Source organism: Nerophis ophidion, linkage group LG07 (assembly GCF_033978795.1).
Source record: "Nerophis ophidion isolate RoL-2023_Sa linkage group LG07, RoL_Noph_v1.0, whole genome shotgun sequence".
Classification (NCBI taxonomy): domain Eukaryota; kingdom Metazoa; phylum Chordata; class Actinopteri; order Syngnathiformes; family Syngnathidae; genus Nerophis; species Nerophis ophidion.
Window position 1 is genome coordinate 9951893 of NC_084617.1, and position 19705 is coordinate 9971597.

The following is a 19705-nucleotide window of genomic DNA, read 5'->3' on the forward strand; positions in this document are numbered from 1 at the left end:
TGGGAGACAGGTCTGGACTACAGGCAGGCCAGTCTAGTACCTGCACTCTTTTACTAGGAAGCCACGCTGTTGTAACACATGGCTTGGCATTGCCTTGTTGAAATAAGCAGGGGCGTCCTTGAAAAAGACGTTGCTTGGATGGCATCATGTACCTCTCAGCATTAATGGTGCCTTCACAGATGTGTATCTTACCCGTGACTTGGGCACTAATGTGCCCCCATACCATCACAGATGCTGGCGCCCATAAAAGTCCGGATGGTACTTTTCCTCTGGTCTGGAGGACACAATGTCCACAGTTTCCAAAAACAATTTAAAATGTGGACTCGTCAGACACACAGAACACATTTCCGATTTGCATCAGTAAATCTTAAATGAGCTCGGGCTCAGCGAAGCCGGCGGAGATTCTGGGTGTTGTTGATAAATGGCTTTCGCTTTGCATAGTAGAGTTTTAACTTGCAGTTATAGATGTAGCGGCCAACTGTAGTTACTGATAGTGGTTTTCTGAAGTGTTCCTGAGCCCATTTGGTGATATCCTTTACACACTGATGTCGCTTTTTGATGCAGTACCGCCTCAGGGATCGATTTTGTCTGTAATGTATTTTTTCCCGGATTCACATTACTAATTGTATGATTTTATATATATATATATATATATATATATATATATATATATATATATATATATATATATATATATATATATATATATATATATATATATATATATATAATATAATATAATATAATATATATATATATACCGTATTTCCTTGAACTGTCGCAGAGCATATAGTATGCACCTGCCTTGAATTACTGCCGGGACAAACTCGCTTCGCAAAATAATTAGCGCATGCTTAGTATTACCGCCTGGTCAAACTCGTGACGTCACGAGTGACACTTCCCCCGTCATCGTTTTCAAAAGGGAGGAGGCTGATTTCAATACCGGTAATTTTAAATCGCATAAAGGGAGGAAGATTAAGAGCTATTCAGTAGGATTTAAGGTCCAAGCTTACATCACACTCAAATTTTTACCGCATGCCTTTGGTAAATGCCGGAGTGAGAAGAGGTTTTAAAATAATTAGCGCATGCTTAGTATTACCGCCTGGTCAAACTCGTGACGTCACGAGTGACACTTCCCCTGTCATCATTTTCAAAATGGAGGGAGGCTGATTTCCATCCATCCATCCCTCCATCCATTTTCTACCGCTTATTCCCTTTCGGGGTCGCGGAGGGCGCTGGCGCCTATCTCAGCTACAATCGGGCGGAAGGCGGGGTATACCCTGGACAAGTCGCCACCTCATCGCAAGGCCAACACAGATAGACGGACAACATTCACACTCACATTCACACACTAGGGCCAATTTAGTGTTGGGAGGCTGATTCCAATACCAGTAATTTGAAATCGCATAAAGGGAAGAAGATTAAGAGCTATTCAGTAGGATTTAAGGACCAAGCTTACATCACACTCAAATTTTTACCGCACGCCTTTGGTAAGTGCCGGGGCGAGAGGAGGTTTTAAAATAATTAGCACATGCTTACTTTTACCGCATGCCTTTGGTAAGCGCAGGAGGGGAAGAGAAGAGGTTTTAAATGAATTAGCGCCCCGGCTGCAATTCAAGGAAATACGGTATATATGTGTATATATATACATATATATATATATATTTTTTTTTTTATCTTAATTATCGCACATTCTCAGGTGTCCGTGATGGCAATTACCGCTTTTGAGACAGCCATTTCAAAAGGCATCGGCTAAAATATGAGAAAAGACTTTCGAAAACCTCAATCTAAGAATCCTAAAGATGTCGGGTGGGATACATAGTGGTAGCCTACGTGCATTTTTCTCTGCAGAAAACTCTCAAACACACACGCTTCGGTCGCATCAGCGTCAAATGTTACTACGACGCTCCCGAGCAGCGGCTGACCGTGGAGATTCTGCACGCCGCCGACATCATGGCGCTGGACGCTAACGGTAAACGGTGTATCCGAAAGTTTATATTTAGGGGATTTTTATTTTCACTGATTGTGTCCGTTAGGTCTAAGCGACCCGTTTGTGATCGTGGAGCTGTGTCCTCACCACCTCTTCCCTCTGGCCAAGAGTCAACGCACGCAAGTGAAGCTGAAGACGCTCCACCCCGTCTTTGACGAGCTCTTCTACTTGTGAGTTCTTCTTTTTTAAAAGGTCCGCACTGCATGTGCACTTTAACACCTACACTGACTTCTTTAACGCAGAACTTGATCTCTATTTGTTCTCCCCGGGTTGTGAGTTTTTCTTTGCCCTTATGTGGGATCTAAACCGAGGATGTCGTTGTGGCTTGTGCAGCCCTTTGAGACACGTGATTTAGGGCTATATAAATAAACGATTGATTCATTGATGATTTAGGAACACCTAACGCAGGGGTAGGGAACCTGTGGCTCTTTTGATGACCGCACCTGGCTCTCAGATAAATTTTAGCTGACGTTGCTTACCAGGATAAGTATTTAATAATTCCGCTGGTAATCACAGTGTTAAAAATATTCTTCAAAATATAAAACATTCTCATGCATTTTAATCTATCCATCCAGTTCTAACGCACCTGTTCAAGAAGTCGCATTAATGGTCAAAAGTATAGCTAACTTCAGAATAACAATGTCATTAAAAAGAATAGGAGATGCACACATTTAGTTGTTGTAATCTGGGAAAGTCCAAATGAACGAGGAGGCGTAGAATTGTACAAGTGTACAGGTCTACGGGTTTTTTCTCCTCATTGAGCTAAATTGATTCCTGTCTCTGTTTAATTCCTTGCTTCTTGTCTGTTTAATAGATGTCATCAGTGTTTGAACCTGACAGTTGTAATTGTTGTTAATAATGTTATATGGCTCTTACGGATATTACATTTTAAAATATTTGGCTTTCATGGCTTTCTCAGCCAAAAAGGTTCCCGACCCCTGACCTAACGTGTAAAAAAAACTACTATGTTGAAATTAAGTATTAATTTAGATAAATTATATAAGTTCCATAACGTTTTAAACCATGGGTGTTAAACTCTGGCCTGTGTAATTTAATTTGGCCCTTGAGCAATATCAAATTAACATTACAGCTGGCCCGTATCCGGCTTGGACTTGGTCTTGGTTTGTTTTCCCGAGGTGCAAAGCGAATGGAGTGGAAACGGCGTGAAGGTAAAGACATCTTTATTTTAACACTAAAACTAAAAACTGGAACCAACAAAAAGCGCGCACAATGGCGGTACAAAAAAACTGGGCTATGAAACAAAAGACTAGCACAAAGGCTATAAACTACAAACATGAAACAAAAACACTTGCGCGGTGGCATGAATAACAAAAACGTACGTGGACAAAATGGACAACATTGCAAGGCATGAAGCAGATAATCGAGGGCGTGAATGAGGTGATGTTGCCAGACTGACTATCTGGTAACTGTGGCTTAAATAATGAACATGATAAGTGAAAACAGGTGTGAGACAAGACAGGTGAACTGATTGGTTGTCATGGTAACAAAACAGGGAGTAGAGAAAAAAAAAGGAACTTAAGAGTCCAAAGGGTCAAAAGCACCTGGTATTCCTAGGCAGTCTCCCATCCAAGTACTAACCAGGCCAGACACTGCTTAGCTTTGAGAACAGATAAGATTGGGGATAATCAGGGTAATATGGCCATACAAAACTCATGATCAGACATGACAGAAAACTAAATCAGTTGGCATGGTAAGACAAACAAGGAAATGCAAAACAGAACTAAAATGTCCCAAAAAAACTAAACATAGCATGACCAAAACAAAACATGAACCATAGGCGTGACAGCCCGCCGTCATTACACAACAGCGGTGCCGATGTAACACCGCAATTTCTCACACTTGCCAATCCTCCCGAAGTTCAGTGCCCCTCCCGAAAATCTCCCGGGGCAAGCATTCTGCCGATTTCCACCCGCACAACAATATTGAGGGCCTGCCTTAAAGGCATTCTCTATAACCTGTCGTCACGTCCGCATTTCCTCCTTACAAACAGCGTGCAGGCCCACTCGCATAATATATGCAGCTATTACACACACATAAGTGAATGCAAGCATACTTGGTCAACAGCCATACAGGTCACACTGAGGGTGGCCGTATAAACAACTTTAACACTGTTACAAATATGCGCCACACTGTGAACTCACACCAAACAAGAATGACAAACACATTTCGGGAGAACATCTGCACTGTAACATAACATAAACATAACAGAACAAACACCCAGAACCCCTTGCAGCACTAACTCTTTCGGGACGCTACAATATATTTTGATATTTACCTCAGAAGGCTGCAAATAGAAACAAGGCATTAAATTTGTATTTAAATTTAGTTTGATATGCCATTGATATTTTTTTATTATTATTATAAACTCAATTTTGCATGTCACTATAAATTTATATAAGCCTTGCTTGTTCAATGTGTATTGCAAAACTTGTTTGGGTCCCTATTAAAAGGTTAATTTGTTCAACCTTGGCCCGCGGCTTTGTTCAGTTTTAAATTTTGGCCCACTCTGTATTTGAGTTTGACACCCCTGTTTTAAACTATATATTTTTTATCAATTATAATAAAGTGTTCTTACAAATGCTTGGATTTTTTTTATTTTATTTTTTATTTGTTGATATAGTATTTTACAAATATATGATTAGGGAAAAGAAAAGTTCTAGGAATTTTTATACTGTATTAAAAAAAATGTAAAAAAATACAATAATAATTCAAATATATGTATTCTGTACATAATTTTATGAAGTACTTTTGAATTAGTTTACACAGTCATTTTATGAAACTGTTTTGAATTTTTTTATGGATATTCTTTGTAAAAACATTATGTATATATGTGTGTATATATATTAACTAAGGCTGTCAAACATATAAACTATTTAATCGCGATTAATAACATTTTGTTCATACTTAACTCAAAATCGGTGTGTTCTGAAGTGTTTTGATGTCAGATCGACTGTTTGCAATTAAAAAAAAAAAGTCTCCTTTTGACATCCTGCCGACCGTCTTTCTTTTATGTTGAGCTTTTCTGTCATCTTACCTACTAAAGCAGTCGCAGTAACAAAAAAAAAAATGTTATGTTATCATTGCACCTTAACAGTAATCTGAACAGGTAAGTGAAGCACCACCCAAACTCTGAATGACGCGCGCAGTTAAAAATAGTCTTTTCTTGTTGGGAAAAAAATAAAGAACTATATATATAATATAATATAATATATATATATATATATATATATATATATATATATATATATGTATGTATATATATATATATGTATGTGTATGTATGTATGTATGTGAATGTATATATGTGTATATATATGTATATATGTATGTATATGTATATATATATATGTGTATATATATATGTATATATGTATGTGTATATATGTATGTATATATGTATATATATATATATATATATGTATATGTGTATATATATATATATATATATATATACGTGTGTATATATATTTATATATATATGTATATATATACATGCATATATATACATGTGTATATATATGTATATATGTATACATGTATGTATATATGTATATATATATATATGTGTATATATATGTATGTATATATATGTGTATATATATGTATGTATATATATGTATATATATGTATGTATATATATGCATATATATATATATATATGTGTGTATATATGTATATATGTATGTATATATATATATATATGTATCTATATACATACATATATATATGTGTATGTATATATATATATATATATGTATCTATGTATATATATACATACATATATACACATACACATATATACATATATATACATACATATATATATATACATGTATACACATATATATATATATATGTGTGTATATACATGTATATATATGTATATATGCATATATATATATGTATGTGTATATGTATATACTGTTTATGCATATGTGTGTATATATATTTATAAGTATATATGATGGGCTCCAGCACCCCCTGCAACACCATAAGGGACAAACGGTATAAAATGGATGGATGGATGTTTATATGTACATGAATATATGTGTACTTTTTTTTAAAATACTGATGGTGTCTTAATTAACTTATTAAAATATATATATTTATAAGATTTATGCAAAAAAAAAGTAAAATGATAAAAAATGCCTTTTTCAAAAATATTAATGATGCAAGAGTAGTATGATATTCAAGGAGAATTTTCATTATTTAATTTTTTTAAATGTATAATATTTATAGGATATTACAACCTGTTTTAAATTGTTTTACAATTGCACATGCCATTTTATAAAAAAAAACAATTATGCATGAGTTGTATATCAAAGGTGTCGTTTTATTATTTTAATAAAGATATCTTCATACAATATATGTACAGAATTATGAATAATTTTAAAATGACAAATAATGCTATTTTAAAACAAATATAAATAATGCAAGAGTTCTACGATAATCAAAGTGTCTTTTCATTATTTTATTCAAAAAATATATTTATAAAATATTCACAATATTTAAACAATTTCAAAATGTTGGACATACTAAAAATTATTAATTTAAATGTTCAAAAAAATATATGCGTATTTTTTTGTATACAGTATGCATAATGTAGTTGTAGTTAGCTGCCCTGTTTGTAATATTGTGACTGTTTAATATAGCTTAATAAAGATAACTAAATATTAAGAACATCTCCAAGTGTGCTTTGTGCACCATAATTGTGATATAGTATGTGATATTGCGATGATGTATATACTACTGTATATATAGTTGTGCTGTGAAACTGTTCTGCAGCCACGTGAGCCCCGAGCAGTACCGACACAGATTCGCCTGTTTGACCTTCACTGTGATGGACTACGACTGGCTCTCCACCAACGACTTCGCCGGCGAGGCTGTGGCCCCCCTCAGCGACTTCTGCTGGCCAGGGAGGCCCAACGCCACGGCGGCCGGCAAGAGCGTGCAGCCTTTCATCCTCCACCTGTCTCGCAGCAAACCCAGCGGTATGTCTGCCACTTTCAATAATAACAATAAGGATAATGATAATAATCACGCAGGGCAGGAAGTCCAACACTTTCGTAGGAAATAATGCAAATAAATGTGTCTCCATTATATTCTACAGCAGGGGTCACCAACACGGTGCCCGCGGGCACCAGGCAGCCCCCATAAAGACCAGATGAGTAGCCCGCTGGCCTGTTCTAAAAATAGCTCAAATAGCAGCACTTACCAGTGAGCTGCATCTATTTTTTAAATTGTATTTATTTACTAGCAAGCTGGTCTCGCTTTGCTCGACATTTTTAATTCTAAGAGAGACAAAACTCAAATAGGATTTGAAAATCCAAGAAAATATTTTAAATACTTAGTCTTCACTTGTTTTAATAAATTCATTTATTTTCTTACTTTGCTTCTTATAACTTTCAGAAAGACAATTTTAGAGAAAAAATACAACCTTAAAAATGATTTTGGGATTTTTAAACACAAACATTTTTACCTTTTAAATTCCTTCCTCTTCTTTCCTGACAATTTAAATCAATGTTCAAGTTTTTTTTTTTATTGTAAAGAATAATAAATACATTTTAATTTTTTTCTTCATTTTAGCTTCTGTTTTTTCGATGAAAAATATTTGTGAAATATTTCTTGATTAAAATTCCAAAAAATTATTCTGGTAAATCTAGAAAATCTGTATAATATAAATGGGTTGTACTTGTATAGCGCTTTTCTACCTTCAAGGTACTCAAAGCGCTTTGACACTACTTCCACATTTACCCATTCACACATCAAATTTAATCAAATTTAAATCTTATTTCAAAGTGTTTTGAATTGATTTTAAAATTTTTGTTCTGGAACATCTAGAAGAAATAATGATTTGTCTTTGTTTGAAATATAGCTTGGTCCAATTTGTTATATATTCTAACAAAGTGCAGATTGGATTTTAACCTATTTAAAACATGTCATCAAAATTCTAAAATTAATCTTAATCAGGAAAAATTACTAATGATGTTTCATAAATTATTTTTAAAATTTTTTCAAAAAGATTCAAATTAGCTAGTTTTTCTCCATTTTTTTCAGTTGAGTTTTGAATTTCAAAGAGTTGAAATTTAAGATGAACTATGTTTCAAAATTTAATTTTAATTTTTTTTCGTGTTTTCTCCTCTTTTAAACTGTTCAATTAAGTGTTTTTTTCATCATTTATTCTCTACAACAAAAACTTCCGTAAAAGGAAAAAAAAATGTACGACGGAATGACAGACAAAGATACCCATTTTTTTTATACATATAGATTTATTTATTAAAGGTAAATTGAGCAAATTGGCTATTTCTGGCAATTTATTTAAGTGTGTATCAAACTGGTAGCCCTTCGCATTAATCAGTACCCAAGAAGTAGCTCTTGGTTTCAAAAGGTTGGTACACAAATGTACAAGTGAGTGTAAATATGAGACAAGCACTGTTAATATTCAGCTGTAAAGTGTGAAGAAAAAACTTAAGTGCAAATGGGAGAATAAGGTCTTTAATAAGCTTAACCGACAAAAAAGTGTAAAAAGAAGTTACCTTTCTTTTCTGAACTTTTTTTGTAAACAAGTAGCCCAAGAAAAAGCAAAATGCGTAAATCCTTTACCTTGCACTTGATTGTGAATTTTGGTTTAAAGGCCTACTAAAACCCACTACTACCGACCACGCAGTCTGATAGTTTATATATCAATGATGAAATATTAACATTGCAACACATGCCAATACGGCCTTTTTAGTTTACTAAATTACAATTTTAAATTTCCCGCGGACCCTTGCAGTCCTAACTCTTCCGGGCTGCAATATACACGCCCAACGCCGCCTCGTATTGTAGCCTGGAAGAGGTAGGGCTGCATTGGATTCTGGGTATTTGTTCTGTTGCGGATGTTCTCCCGAAATGTGTTTGTCAATCTTGTTTGGTGTGGGTTCAGAGTGTGGCGCATATTTGTAACAGTGATAAAGTTGTTTATACGACCACCCTCAGTGTGACCTGAATGGCTGTTGATCAAGTATGTCTTGCAGTCATTTCCGTGGATCTGCAGAAGCCTCTTACAATATGGAGGAGCAAACGAGAAGGCAAATTGTAGACCAGGGGTCTCAAACATGCGGCCCGCAGGCCAATTGCAGCCCGCGAGACGTTATTTTGCGGCCCGCATTTTGATATGACAATTTAATGTATGTGCGGCCCACGAGTTTAATATGAACGGAGCTTGACAGCCTCATACTTTCCCGGGGTCCCTTTAATTTCAAGGCATCCATTCTCTAGAGATCCCTGCGGATGTTCTCCCGAAATGTGTTTGTCAATCTTGTTTGGTGTGGGTTCAGAGTGTGGCGCATATTTGTAACAGTGATAAAGTTGTTTATACGGCCACCCTCAGTGTGTCCTGAATGGCTGTTGATCAAGTATGTCTTGCAGTCACTTCCGTGGATCTGCAGGAGCCTTATACAATATGGAGGAGCAAACGAGAAGGCAAATTGTAGACCAGGGGTCTCAAACATGCGGCCCGCAGGCCAATTGCAGCCCGCGAGACGTTATTTTGCGGCCCGCACTTTGATATGACAATTTAATGTATGTGCGGCCCACGAGTTTAATATGAACGGAGCTTGACAGCCTCATACTTTCCCGGGGTCCCCTTAATTTCAAGGCATCCATTCTCTAGAGATCCCTGCGGATGTTCTCCCGAAATGTGTTTGTCAATCTTGTTTGGTGTGGGTTCAGAGTGTGGCGCATATTTGTAACAGTGATAAAGTTGTTTATACGACCACCCTCAGTGTGACCTGAATGGCTGTTGATCAAGTATGTCTTGCAGTCACTTCCGTGGATCTGCAGAAGCCTCTTACAATATGAGGAGCAAACGAGAAGGCAAATTGTAGACCAGGGGTCTCAGACATGCAGCCCGCAGGCCAATTGCAGCCCGCAAGACTTTATTTTGCAGCCCGCACTTTGATATGACAATTTAATGTATGTGCGGCCCACGAGTTTAATATGAACGGAGCTTGACAGGCTCATACTTTCCCGGGGTCCCCTTAATTTCAAGGCATCCATTCTCTAGAGATCCCTGCCGATTTTTACCCAATCAGCAATACTCATGGGGTGCCATAATGGCACTGCTTTTAAACGCCCTCTACATCCTGTACAGACAGTGTGCAAGCCCACTTATTTGTTGCATGTGGTTGTGCAGTACACACGTGTGATGTTGCAAGACATATTTGATCAACAACTACACAGGTCACACTGAGGGTGGCCGTAAAAAAAAAACAATTACACTGTTACAAAATATGTGCTAGACTGTGAACCCACACCAAACAAGAATGACAAACACATTTTGGGAGAACAGTCGCACCGTAATACAACATAAACACAACAGAACAAATACCCAGAATCCCATGCAGCCCTAACTCTTCCGGGCTACAATATACACACCCCGACTAACACCAACCCCCCACGCACCCACCCTTGCGTCTGTTGAGGTGGTGTATATTGTAGCCCGGGAGAGTTAGGGCTGCAAGGTGTTCTGGGTATTTGTTTTCTTGTGTTTAAGTTGTGTTAGGGTGCAGATGTTCTCCCAAAATGTGTTTGTCATTCTTGTTTGGTGTGGGTTCACAGTGTGGCGCATATTTGTAACAGTGTTAAAGTTGTTTATACGGCCACCCTCAGTGTGACCTGTATGGCTGTTGAATAAGTACGTTTTACAGCCACTAACGTTCTACTCAAGACTTGCACAACATTATATAGAGCTGTCACTTTGGTTGTGTGATGTAAAAGCGTGCGCAATGACGAGTTGCAGCGCAGTAGTCCTCTTATTGATGGTACGCCAAGGTATGCCAGGGTTTAAGGGAGATTTATCAAAAATATTCTAAAAATTTGCAGTCATACATGATAACACTTCAACAAAATATGGATGTAAGTTCATAAACTGTGAAAAGAAATGCAACAATGCAATATTCAGTGTTGACAGATAGATTTTTTGTGGACATGTTCTATAAATATTGATGTTAAAGATTTCTTTTTTGTGAAGAAATGTTTAGAATTAAGTTGATGGATCTCTGTTACAATCCCCAAAGAGGGCACTTTAAGTTGATGATTACTTCTATATGTATTATTTTTAATTGAATTACTTGTTTATTTTTCAACAAGTTTTTTAGTTAATTTTAGAACTTTTTTTTCCAAATAGTTCAAGAAAAAGACCACAACAAATGAGCAATATTTTGCACTGCTATACAATTTAATAAATCAGAAACTGATGACATAGTGCTGTATTTTACTTCTTTCTCTTTTTTTCAACCAAAAATGCTTTGTTCTGATTAGGGGGTACTTCAATCAATCAATCAATCAATGTTTATTTACATAGCCCTAAATCACAAATATCTCAAAGGACTGTACAAACCACTACGACTACGACATCCTCGGAAGAACCCACATAAGGGCAAGGAAAACTCACACCCAGTGGGACGACTTGACAATGATGACTATGAGAAACCTTGGAGAGGACCTCAAATGTGGGCAACCCCCCACTTCTAGGGGACCGAAAGCAATGGATCTCGAGTGGGTCTAACATGATGTTCACAGGGGGTACATCACTGAAAAAAGGTTGAGAACCACTGTTGTAGAGGACGTTAAAGGCAGTGCAGTCACGCCAGCCCTTAATAATGTCGGCCGGGTGAAAATTGGGCCAAATTCGGGAAAATGGTTGCACCGGTAGATTGTCGGGAGGTGCACTGAAATTCAGGAGTCTCCCGGAAAAATCTTGAGGGTTGGCTTAAGCCATGGGTGTCAAACTCTGTCCCGCCGTGTAATTTCATTTGGCCCTTGAGGCAATATCAAATCAAAATTAGAGCTGGCCCGCCGCTGTAACACCACATTCACCGGTATACTCATACTCGTCAACCCTCCCAATTTTCCCGGGAGACTCCCGAAGTTCATTGCCTCTCCCGATTTCCACCCGGACAATAATATTGGGGGCGGGCCGTAAAAGCACTGCTTTTGGCGTTCTCTACATGTCGCCACGTCCGCTTTTCATCCATAAAAACAGCGTGTCGGCCCACTTACATAATATATGCGGCTCATACACACACACACGAGTGTATGCAAGGCATACTTGGTCAACAGCCATACAGGTCACACTGAGGTTGGCCGTATGAACAAGGTTAACACTCTTACAATTATGCGCCACACTGTGAACCCACAGCAAACAAGAATGACAAACACATTTTGGGAGAACATCCGCACCCTAACACAACATAAACTCAACCGGACAAATACCCAGAACCCCTTGCATCACTAAGTATTTCCGGGACGCTACAATATACACCCCCGCTACCACCAAACCCCGCCCCAACTCAAACCCGCCGCCAAAAAAAGGCCTTAAATTTGTGTTTTTATTTAATTTAATATGCTATTGATATTTTTTAATTATTATTATTTAAAACTGGATTTTGCATGTCACTATAAAGTTATATAAGCCTTGCTTGGTCAATATTCATTGCAAATCTTGTTTGGGTCCCTATTAAAGGGTTAATTTGTTCAACCTCGGCCCGCGGCTTTGTTCAGTTTTAAATTTTGGCCCGCTCTGTATTTGAGTTTGACACCCCTGGCTTGTTCACGAGTCTTGTTCACGAGTGGGGGAAGAGTGGATCGTGAGATCGACAGGCGGATCGGTGCGGCGTCTTCAGTAATGCGGACGTTGTATCGATCCGTTGTGGTGAAGAAGGAGCTGAGCCGGAAGGCAAAGCTCTCAATTTACCGGTCGATCTACGTTCCCATCCTCACCTATGGTCATGAGCTTTGGGTCATGACCGAAAGGATAAGATCACGGGTACAAGCGGCCGAAATGAGTTTGGGGCTCTCCCTTAGAGATAGGGTGAGAAGCTCTGCCATCCGGGAGGAACTCAAAGTAAATCCGCTGCTCCTCCACATCGAGAGGAGCCAGATGAGGTGGTTCGGGCATCTGGTCAGGATGCCACCCGAACGCCTCCCTAGGGATGTGTTTAGGGCACGTCCAGCTGGTAGGAGGCCACGGGGAAGACCCAGGACACGTTGGGAAGACTATGTCTCCCGGCTGGCCTGGGAACGCCTCGGGATCCCCCGGGAAGAGCTAGACGAAGTGGCTGGAGATAGGGAAGTCTGGGCTTCCCTGCTTAGGCTGATGCCACCGCGACCCGACCTCGGATAAGCGGAAGATGATGGATGGATGGATGGATGGATGGATGGACCCCTGGCTTAAGCCATTCATAGAAGGTGAATTCATTAAAAAGTGCATGTTCGATTTTTTTAAGAAATCTTTTCTCGCGGCCCAGCCTCACCCAGTTTCTGCTTCCAGGTAAATTGGGTTTGAGACCCCAGCCGTAAAACTAAAAAACAATAAAAACGTATCGAACCGTTTTCTATTTTTAGTCGAACTTTTCAAGTGTAACAAAATGGTTTGCTTGCTCCCTTGCAGAGAAACCCATCATGAGTCTGCTGGACGCCCGTGTCGGCGACAGGGAGGCTCAGGAGTTTGTCCGCAGGCTGAAGGAGATTGAGAAGTCCATGGAGGAGGAGTGAGCGCCGCGTATCGATGTACTTTGACCGCCTGTTGCCACCTGTGCTCTTGTACCGGTTCCATGTTTACAATTATACAGCGGGGCAAAAAAGTAGTTAGTCAGCCACCGATTGTGCAAGTTCTCCCACTTCAAATGATGACGGAGGTCTGTAATTTTCATCATAGGTACACTTCAACTGTGAGAGACAGAACGTGGAAAAATTCACATTGTAGGAATTTTAAATATTTTTTTTTTGGTAAATTATGGTGGAAAATAAGTATTTGGTCAACCATTCAAAGCTCTCACTGATGCAAGGAGGTTTTGGCTCAAAATCTCATGATACATGGCCCCATTCATTCTTTCCTTAACACGGATCAATCGTCCTGTCCCCTTACCACAGGGGTATCGAACTCAAATACAGAGTGGGCCAAAATTTTAAACTGAAGGTTGAAGAAATGAACCTTTTAATAGGGACCCAAACAAGTTTTGCATCGAATATTGAACAAGCGAGACTAATATAACTTTATAGTGACATGCGAAATTGAGTTTCAAATAATACTAATAATTTAAAAATAGCAATGGCATCCATCCATCCATTTTCTACCGCTTATTCCCTTTCGGGGTCGCGGGGGGCGCTGGCGCCTATCTCAGCTACAATCGGGCGGAAGGCGGGGTACACCCTGGACAAGTCGCCACCTCATCGCAGGGCCAACACAGATAGACAGACAACATTCACACTCACATTCACACACTAGGGCCATTTTTAGTGTTGCCAATCAACCTATCCCCAGGTGCATGTCTTTGGAAGTGGGAGGAAGCCGGAGTACCCGGAGGGAACACACGCATTCACGGGGAGAACATGCAAACTCCACACAGAAAGATCCCGAGCCTGGATTTGAACCCAGGACTGCAGGAACTTCGTATTGTGAGGCAGACGCACTAACCCCTCTTCCACCGTGAAGCCCATAGCAATGGCATATCAAATCAAATTTAAATAGAAATTGAATGCCTCTTTTCTATTTGCAGCCTTCTCAGGTAAATATCTGTCACACCTATGGATCACGTTTTGTTTTGTCATGTTATGTTTTTGATTTTGGACGATCAGTCACGTTTTGCACTTCCTGGTTTTGTTTGTTTCCATGCCAACCTCATTAGTTTTCACCTGTCACATCCCTGTTCTCAGCCTCACCTGTTTTCACTAATCATCACAGCTATTTAAGTCACTCTTTTTCTTGTCTTCGTCCTGGGATCTTCACACTCACACGCACCCTACCCATGCTGTTCAAACCTTCACGTCCTCGTCCACAGTTCCATGCCGAGTAAGTTTATATATTTATGCCACAGTGCACTCTTTTGTTCCACGTCTTTAGTTTTGCCATCGTGCTGTTTAAGTTTATAGTTAAATTGTCTTTCATGCCAACGAGCAGGTGTTTTTGTTTCACGTTTGTACTGTTTAGCCAAGTCTCTTCCTCTTTGTGAGCGCCCTTAGTTTGATTATTTTTGACTATAGGGTTTAAATAAAAACATGTACCTGAATTCACGCCTGGCTCGTCCTGTAATCCCGCAGCGTCGAAGGAGCACACTCAATCCATGTCAAAGCCTGACAATATCAAAATAAACTTTTCCCACAGGCTAATAATACATTTTTATATTGTAGCGTCCAGGTCGAGGTAGTGCTGCAAGGGGTTATGTGTATTTGTTCTGTTGTGTTTATGTTGTGTTACAGTGCGGATGTTTAGTGTTGGTTCACAATGTGGCGCATATTTGTAACAATCTTAAAGTTGTTTATACGGCCACCCTCAGTGTGACCTGTATGGCTGTTGACCAAGCTTGCATTGCATTAGCGTGTGTGTGTGTGTGTAAAAGCCACATATATCATGTGACTAGGCCGGCACGCTGTTTCTACGTAGGAAAAGCGGACGTGACGAAAGGTTTTAGAAGATGCTTGAGGCAGTGCCTTTAAGGTACGCCCACAATATTGTTGTCCAGGTGGGAATCGGGAGAAATTTGGGAGAATGGTTGCCCCCTGTGATTTTCGTGAGGGGCACTGAAATTTGGGAGTCTGCTTGGAAAATCAGGGGGCGGGGGGGTTAGCAAGTATGAGTATTAGCGACACCGCCGCTGTATAATACCGGCGGGCCAGCTCTAATGTTAATTTGATATTGCCTCAATGGCCAAATGAAAGTACACGGCGGGCCAATTTTTTTTAAACCCATGCCTTAGCAGAAAAACAGCCCCAAAGCATGATGTTTCCACCCCCATGCTTCACAGTAGGTTTGGTGTTCTTGGGATGCAACTCGGTATTCTTCTTCCTCCAAATACGACGAGTTGGGTTTATACCAAAGAGTTCTATTTTGGTTTCATCTGACCATATGACATTTTCCCAATCCTCTGCTGTATCAAGTATCAAACTCGTCATGTTTGGAGGAAGAAGAGTACTGAGTTGCATCCCAAGAACACCATACCTACTGTGAAGCATGGGGGTGGAAACATCATGCTTTGGGGCTGTTTTTCTGATAAAGGGACAAGACGATTGATCCGTGTTAAGGAAAGAATGAATGGGGCCATGTATCGTGAGATTTTGAGCCAAAACCTCCTTCCATCAGTGAGAGCTTTGAATGGTTGACCAAATACTTATTTCCACTATAATTTACAAATAAATTCTTTAAAATTCCTACAATGTGAATTCCTGGATTTTTTTTTCACATTCTGTCTCTCACAGTTGAAGTGTACCTATGATGAAAATTACAGACCTCTGTCATCATTTTAAGTGGGATAACTTGCACAATCGGTGGCTGACTAAATACTTTTTTGCCCGACTGTACTTCTTTTTTTCCCCCCACTTCTTTATCTAAACCATCTTTCATTGTTTGTTGGGACCAAAATGACAAGTTGCTAGCGTCCCGTCACAGTGCAAGCCTATTTTTTTTAGTAACGGTCTACTCTTCTATACTGAATGTGACTAGTCTATATTTTGTAACGTTATCTCTGGCGTGTGTTTGATATGATGGTGTAAGCGACTATTTTGTGCGAGTAGCATCCAGTCAAAGTCTCCGATCTTTACCTCAGTGTGTTTGTGCGAGGCCGAGGGGTTCGACGCCGACATTTTGATCGACACTTGCGTCACTTTCAGATCGGTTTTGGAGGGGGCGGCTCAGGTCACTAAAATAACTTTAGAACGACGTGAAAGGACCAAATCTTACATCACCATCAACGTATTTGTAGCTATTATACTAGTTTGTTTATTCCTTAATTGCCGATCTATATTTTTTTTAAATATATGTAAAAAAATAATAATTAGGCATTGGAGCTATTTATCATTTTGCATAATATATTAATAGAAAGTGGATGTCAGTAGCCGTTTAGTTGCTGTATTGTTTTTTATTTTTTTGTAAATGATTATGTATATTTTTTTAAATGCAACAATTTATTCGGAAAATATAATTACCATCGTGCACAAAAAAATTCATACATTTAAAAAATCGATATATTATATGGAAGGGGTCGGCAACCCAAAATGTTGAAAGAGCCATATTGGACCAAAAATACAAAAAAAAAATCCGTCTGAAGCCGCAAAAAATTAAAAGCCATATTACATACAGATAGTGTGTCATGAGAATTGAATTATGAGGACTTAAATGAAACTAAATGAGCTCAAATATAGCTAGAAATGAGGCATAGTGATGCGATTTGTACATACAGCTAACCTAAATAGCATGTTAGCATCGATTAGCATGTTAGCATCGATTAGCATGTTAGCATCGATTAGCTTGCAGTCATGCAGTGACCAAATATGTCTGATTAGCACACTCCACATAAGTCAATAACATTAACAAAACTCACCTTTGTGCATTCATGCCCAACTTTATAAGTTCGGTAGACTAAATGAGACAAAAAAAAGTGGCATAAATCACGTCGGAGAAAGTTATGAATGTAAACAAACTAAGGTGAGTTCAAAGACTGCCAAAATCAGTGGGACAAAACGGCGCTGGCTAAATAGTTGAATCAGTGACGCATGTTTAAGATAAACAGTGTGCTTTATAGCAATTAGGGAGGTTTGTGTCATGTTTTTCCTCCTGCAGAAATCAAATTAAAGCAAAAAAATTTTTTTCCCGTCATCATTTCCATTCTTCATATATTTTTGAAAAATCTCAAAAGAGCCACTAGGGCGGCGCTAAAGAGCCGCGGGTTGCCGACCCCTGTTATATAGGAATCAGGTTTTCACATTTCCATGCAACAAGAAGGAGCTTTTCTAACCTGTTTTAAAAAATGTTTATTCTAGTTATTAAACCAAATAATACATTTCACGAATCGTGTTGAATCGAGAATTGATTCCGGGTCAAATCGGAATTGGATCGAATCGTTTAGTGCCCAAGGATTCACGACCCTAACTTTCATGATGGAATATATTGAATTAAAAATATATTATGGGAAAATGACATAACAAAAATGATGGTGAATGTCATTAATGACTGTTGTTTATCATAAGAATTTAGTAGGATGTTCCCAACATTAAAAAAAAGGTTTTTTTTAATTATAATTATGTAATAAAGTCTAAATGTATTAAATATTCATTTAATAATTGTATTAATTATAAGTTTAGTATAATTAAAATACTATATCCAAACTTACTTTGAAAATATGAGCAAATTCATTGTTTTCGTAGCATGAATATGTTTTCAATGTAGCACATCCGCCATCTTTATGGAATGGATTCACCTTTTTTTTGTACAAAAGTTCTTCAGCTTTGGTGACATTTCCTACTAAACTGCTACAAAGGTATTTCAGCTACAGCATTTAAAAACAACCATAAAGCGGTCCTATTTGTATAATTGTAATCTGTCATGTTGATTTTTAACACTTAAATTCTACTTGAAATATATATATATATATATATATATATATATATATATATATATATATATATATATATATGTAAGTACAAACCCCGTTTCCATATGAGTTGGAAAACAGTTTTAGATGTAAATATAAACAGAATACAATGATTTGCAAATAATTTTCAACCCATATTCAGTTGAATATGCTACAAAGACAACATATTTGATGTTCAAACTGATAAAAAAAAATTTGTGTGTGCAAATAATCATTAACTTTATAATTGGTGCCAGCAACACGTGACAACAAAGTTGGGAAAAGTGTCAATAAATACTGAAAAAGTTAAAGAATGCTCATCAAACACTTATGTGGAACATCCCACCAGTGTGCAGGCTAATTGGAAACAGGTGGGTTCCATGATTGGGTATAAAAGCAGCTTCCATGAAATGCTAAGTAATTCACACACAAGGATGGGGCGAGGGTCACCAATTTGTAAACAAATTTTCGATCAGTTTTAGAAAATTTTTCAACAAGCTATTGCAAGGAATTTAGGGATTTTACCATCTACGGTCCGTAAAATCATCAAAAAGTTCAGAGAATCTGGAGAAATCATTGCAGATTTTGATCTTTCTGACGGTACTGCATCAAAAACCGACATCGGTGTGTAAATGATATCACCACATGGGCTCAGGAACACTTCATAAAACCACTGTCAGTAACTACAGTTGGTTGTTACATCTGTAAGTGCAAGTTAAAACTCTACTATGCAAAGTAGACAATATCCTGAAACGCCGCCTACTTGGCTGGACCCGAGTTCACCTAAGATGGACTGATGCAAAGTGGAAAGGTGTTCTGTGGTCTGACGAGTCCACATTTCAAATTATATTTGGAAACAGAGGATGTGGTGTCCTCCAGAACAAAGAGGAAAATAACCATTCGGATTGTTATACGCGCAAAGTTCAAAAGCCAGCATCTGTGATGGTATGGGGGTGCATTAGTGCCCAAGGCATGGGTAACTTACACAGCTGTGAAGGTACCATTAATGCTGAAAGGTACATACAGGTTTTGGATTAACATATGTTGCCATCTAAGCGCCGTATTTTTCATGGACGCCCCTGCTTATTTCAGCAAGACAATGCCAAATCACATTCAGCACGTGTTACAACAGCGTGGCTTCGTAAAAAAAGAGTGCGGGTACTTTCCCGGCCCGTCTGCAGTCCAGACCTGTCTGCCATCGAAAATGTGTGGCGCATTATGAAGCGTAAAATACGACAGCGGAGACCCCGGACTGTTGAACGACTGAAGCTCTACATAAAACAAGAATGGGAAAGAATTCCACTTT

At 38.4% G+C, this 19705-nt stretch overlaps 1 protein-coding gene across 1 annotated transcript in view; it reads left to right on the forward strand.

Moving 5' to 3' along the window:
• LOC133555872 (BAI1-associated protein 3-like) overlaps positions 1-13625 on the forward strand; it is a 155398-nt gene extending 141773 nt beyond the window's left edge. The window contains exons 31-34 of the mRNA XM_061905317.1: positions 1852-1972; positions 2037-2160; positions 6797-7002; positions 13446-13625. Of these exons, the coding sequence (XP_061761301.1) occupies positions 1852-1972; positions 2037-2160; positions 6797-7002; positions 13446-13549 (555 nt within the window). The 3' untranslated portion in view covers positions 13550-13625. The remainder of the gene's footprint in view (positions 1-1851; positions 1973-2036; positions 2161-6796; positions 7003-13445) is intronic.
• Positions 13626-19705: the final 6080 nt, after the last annotated feature.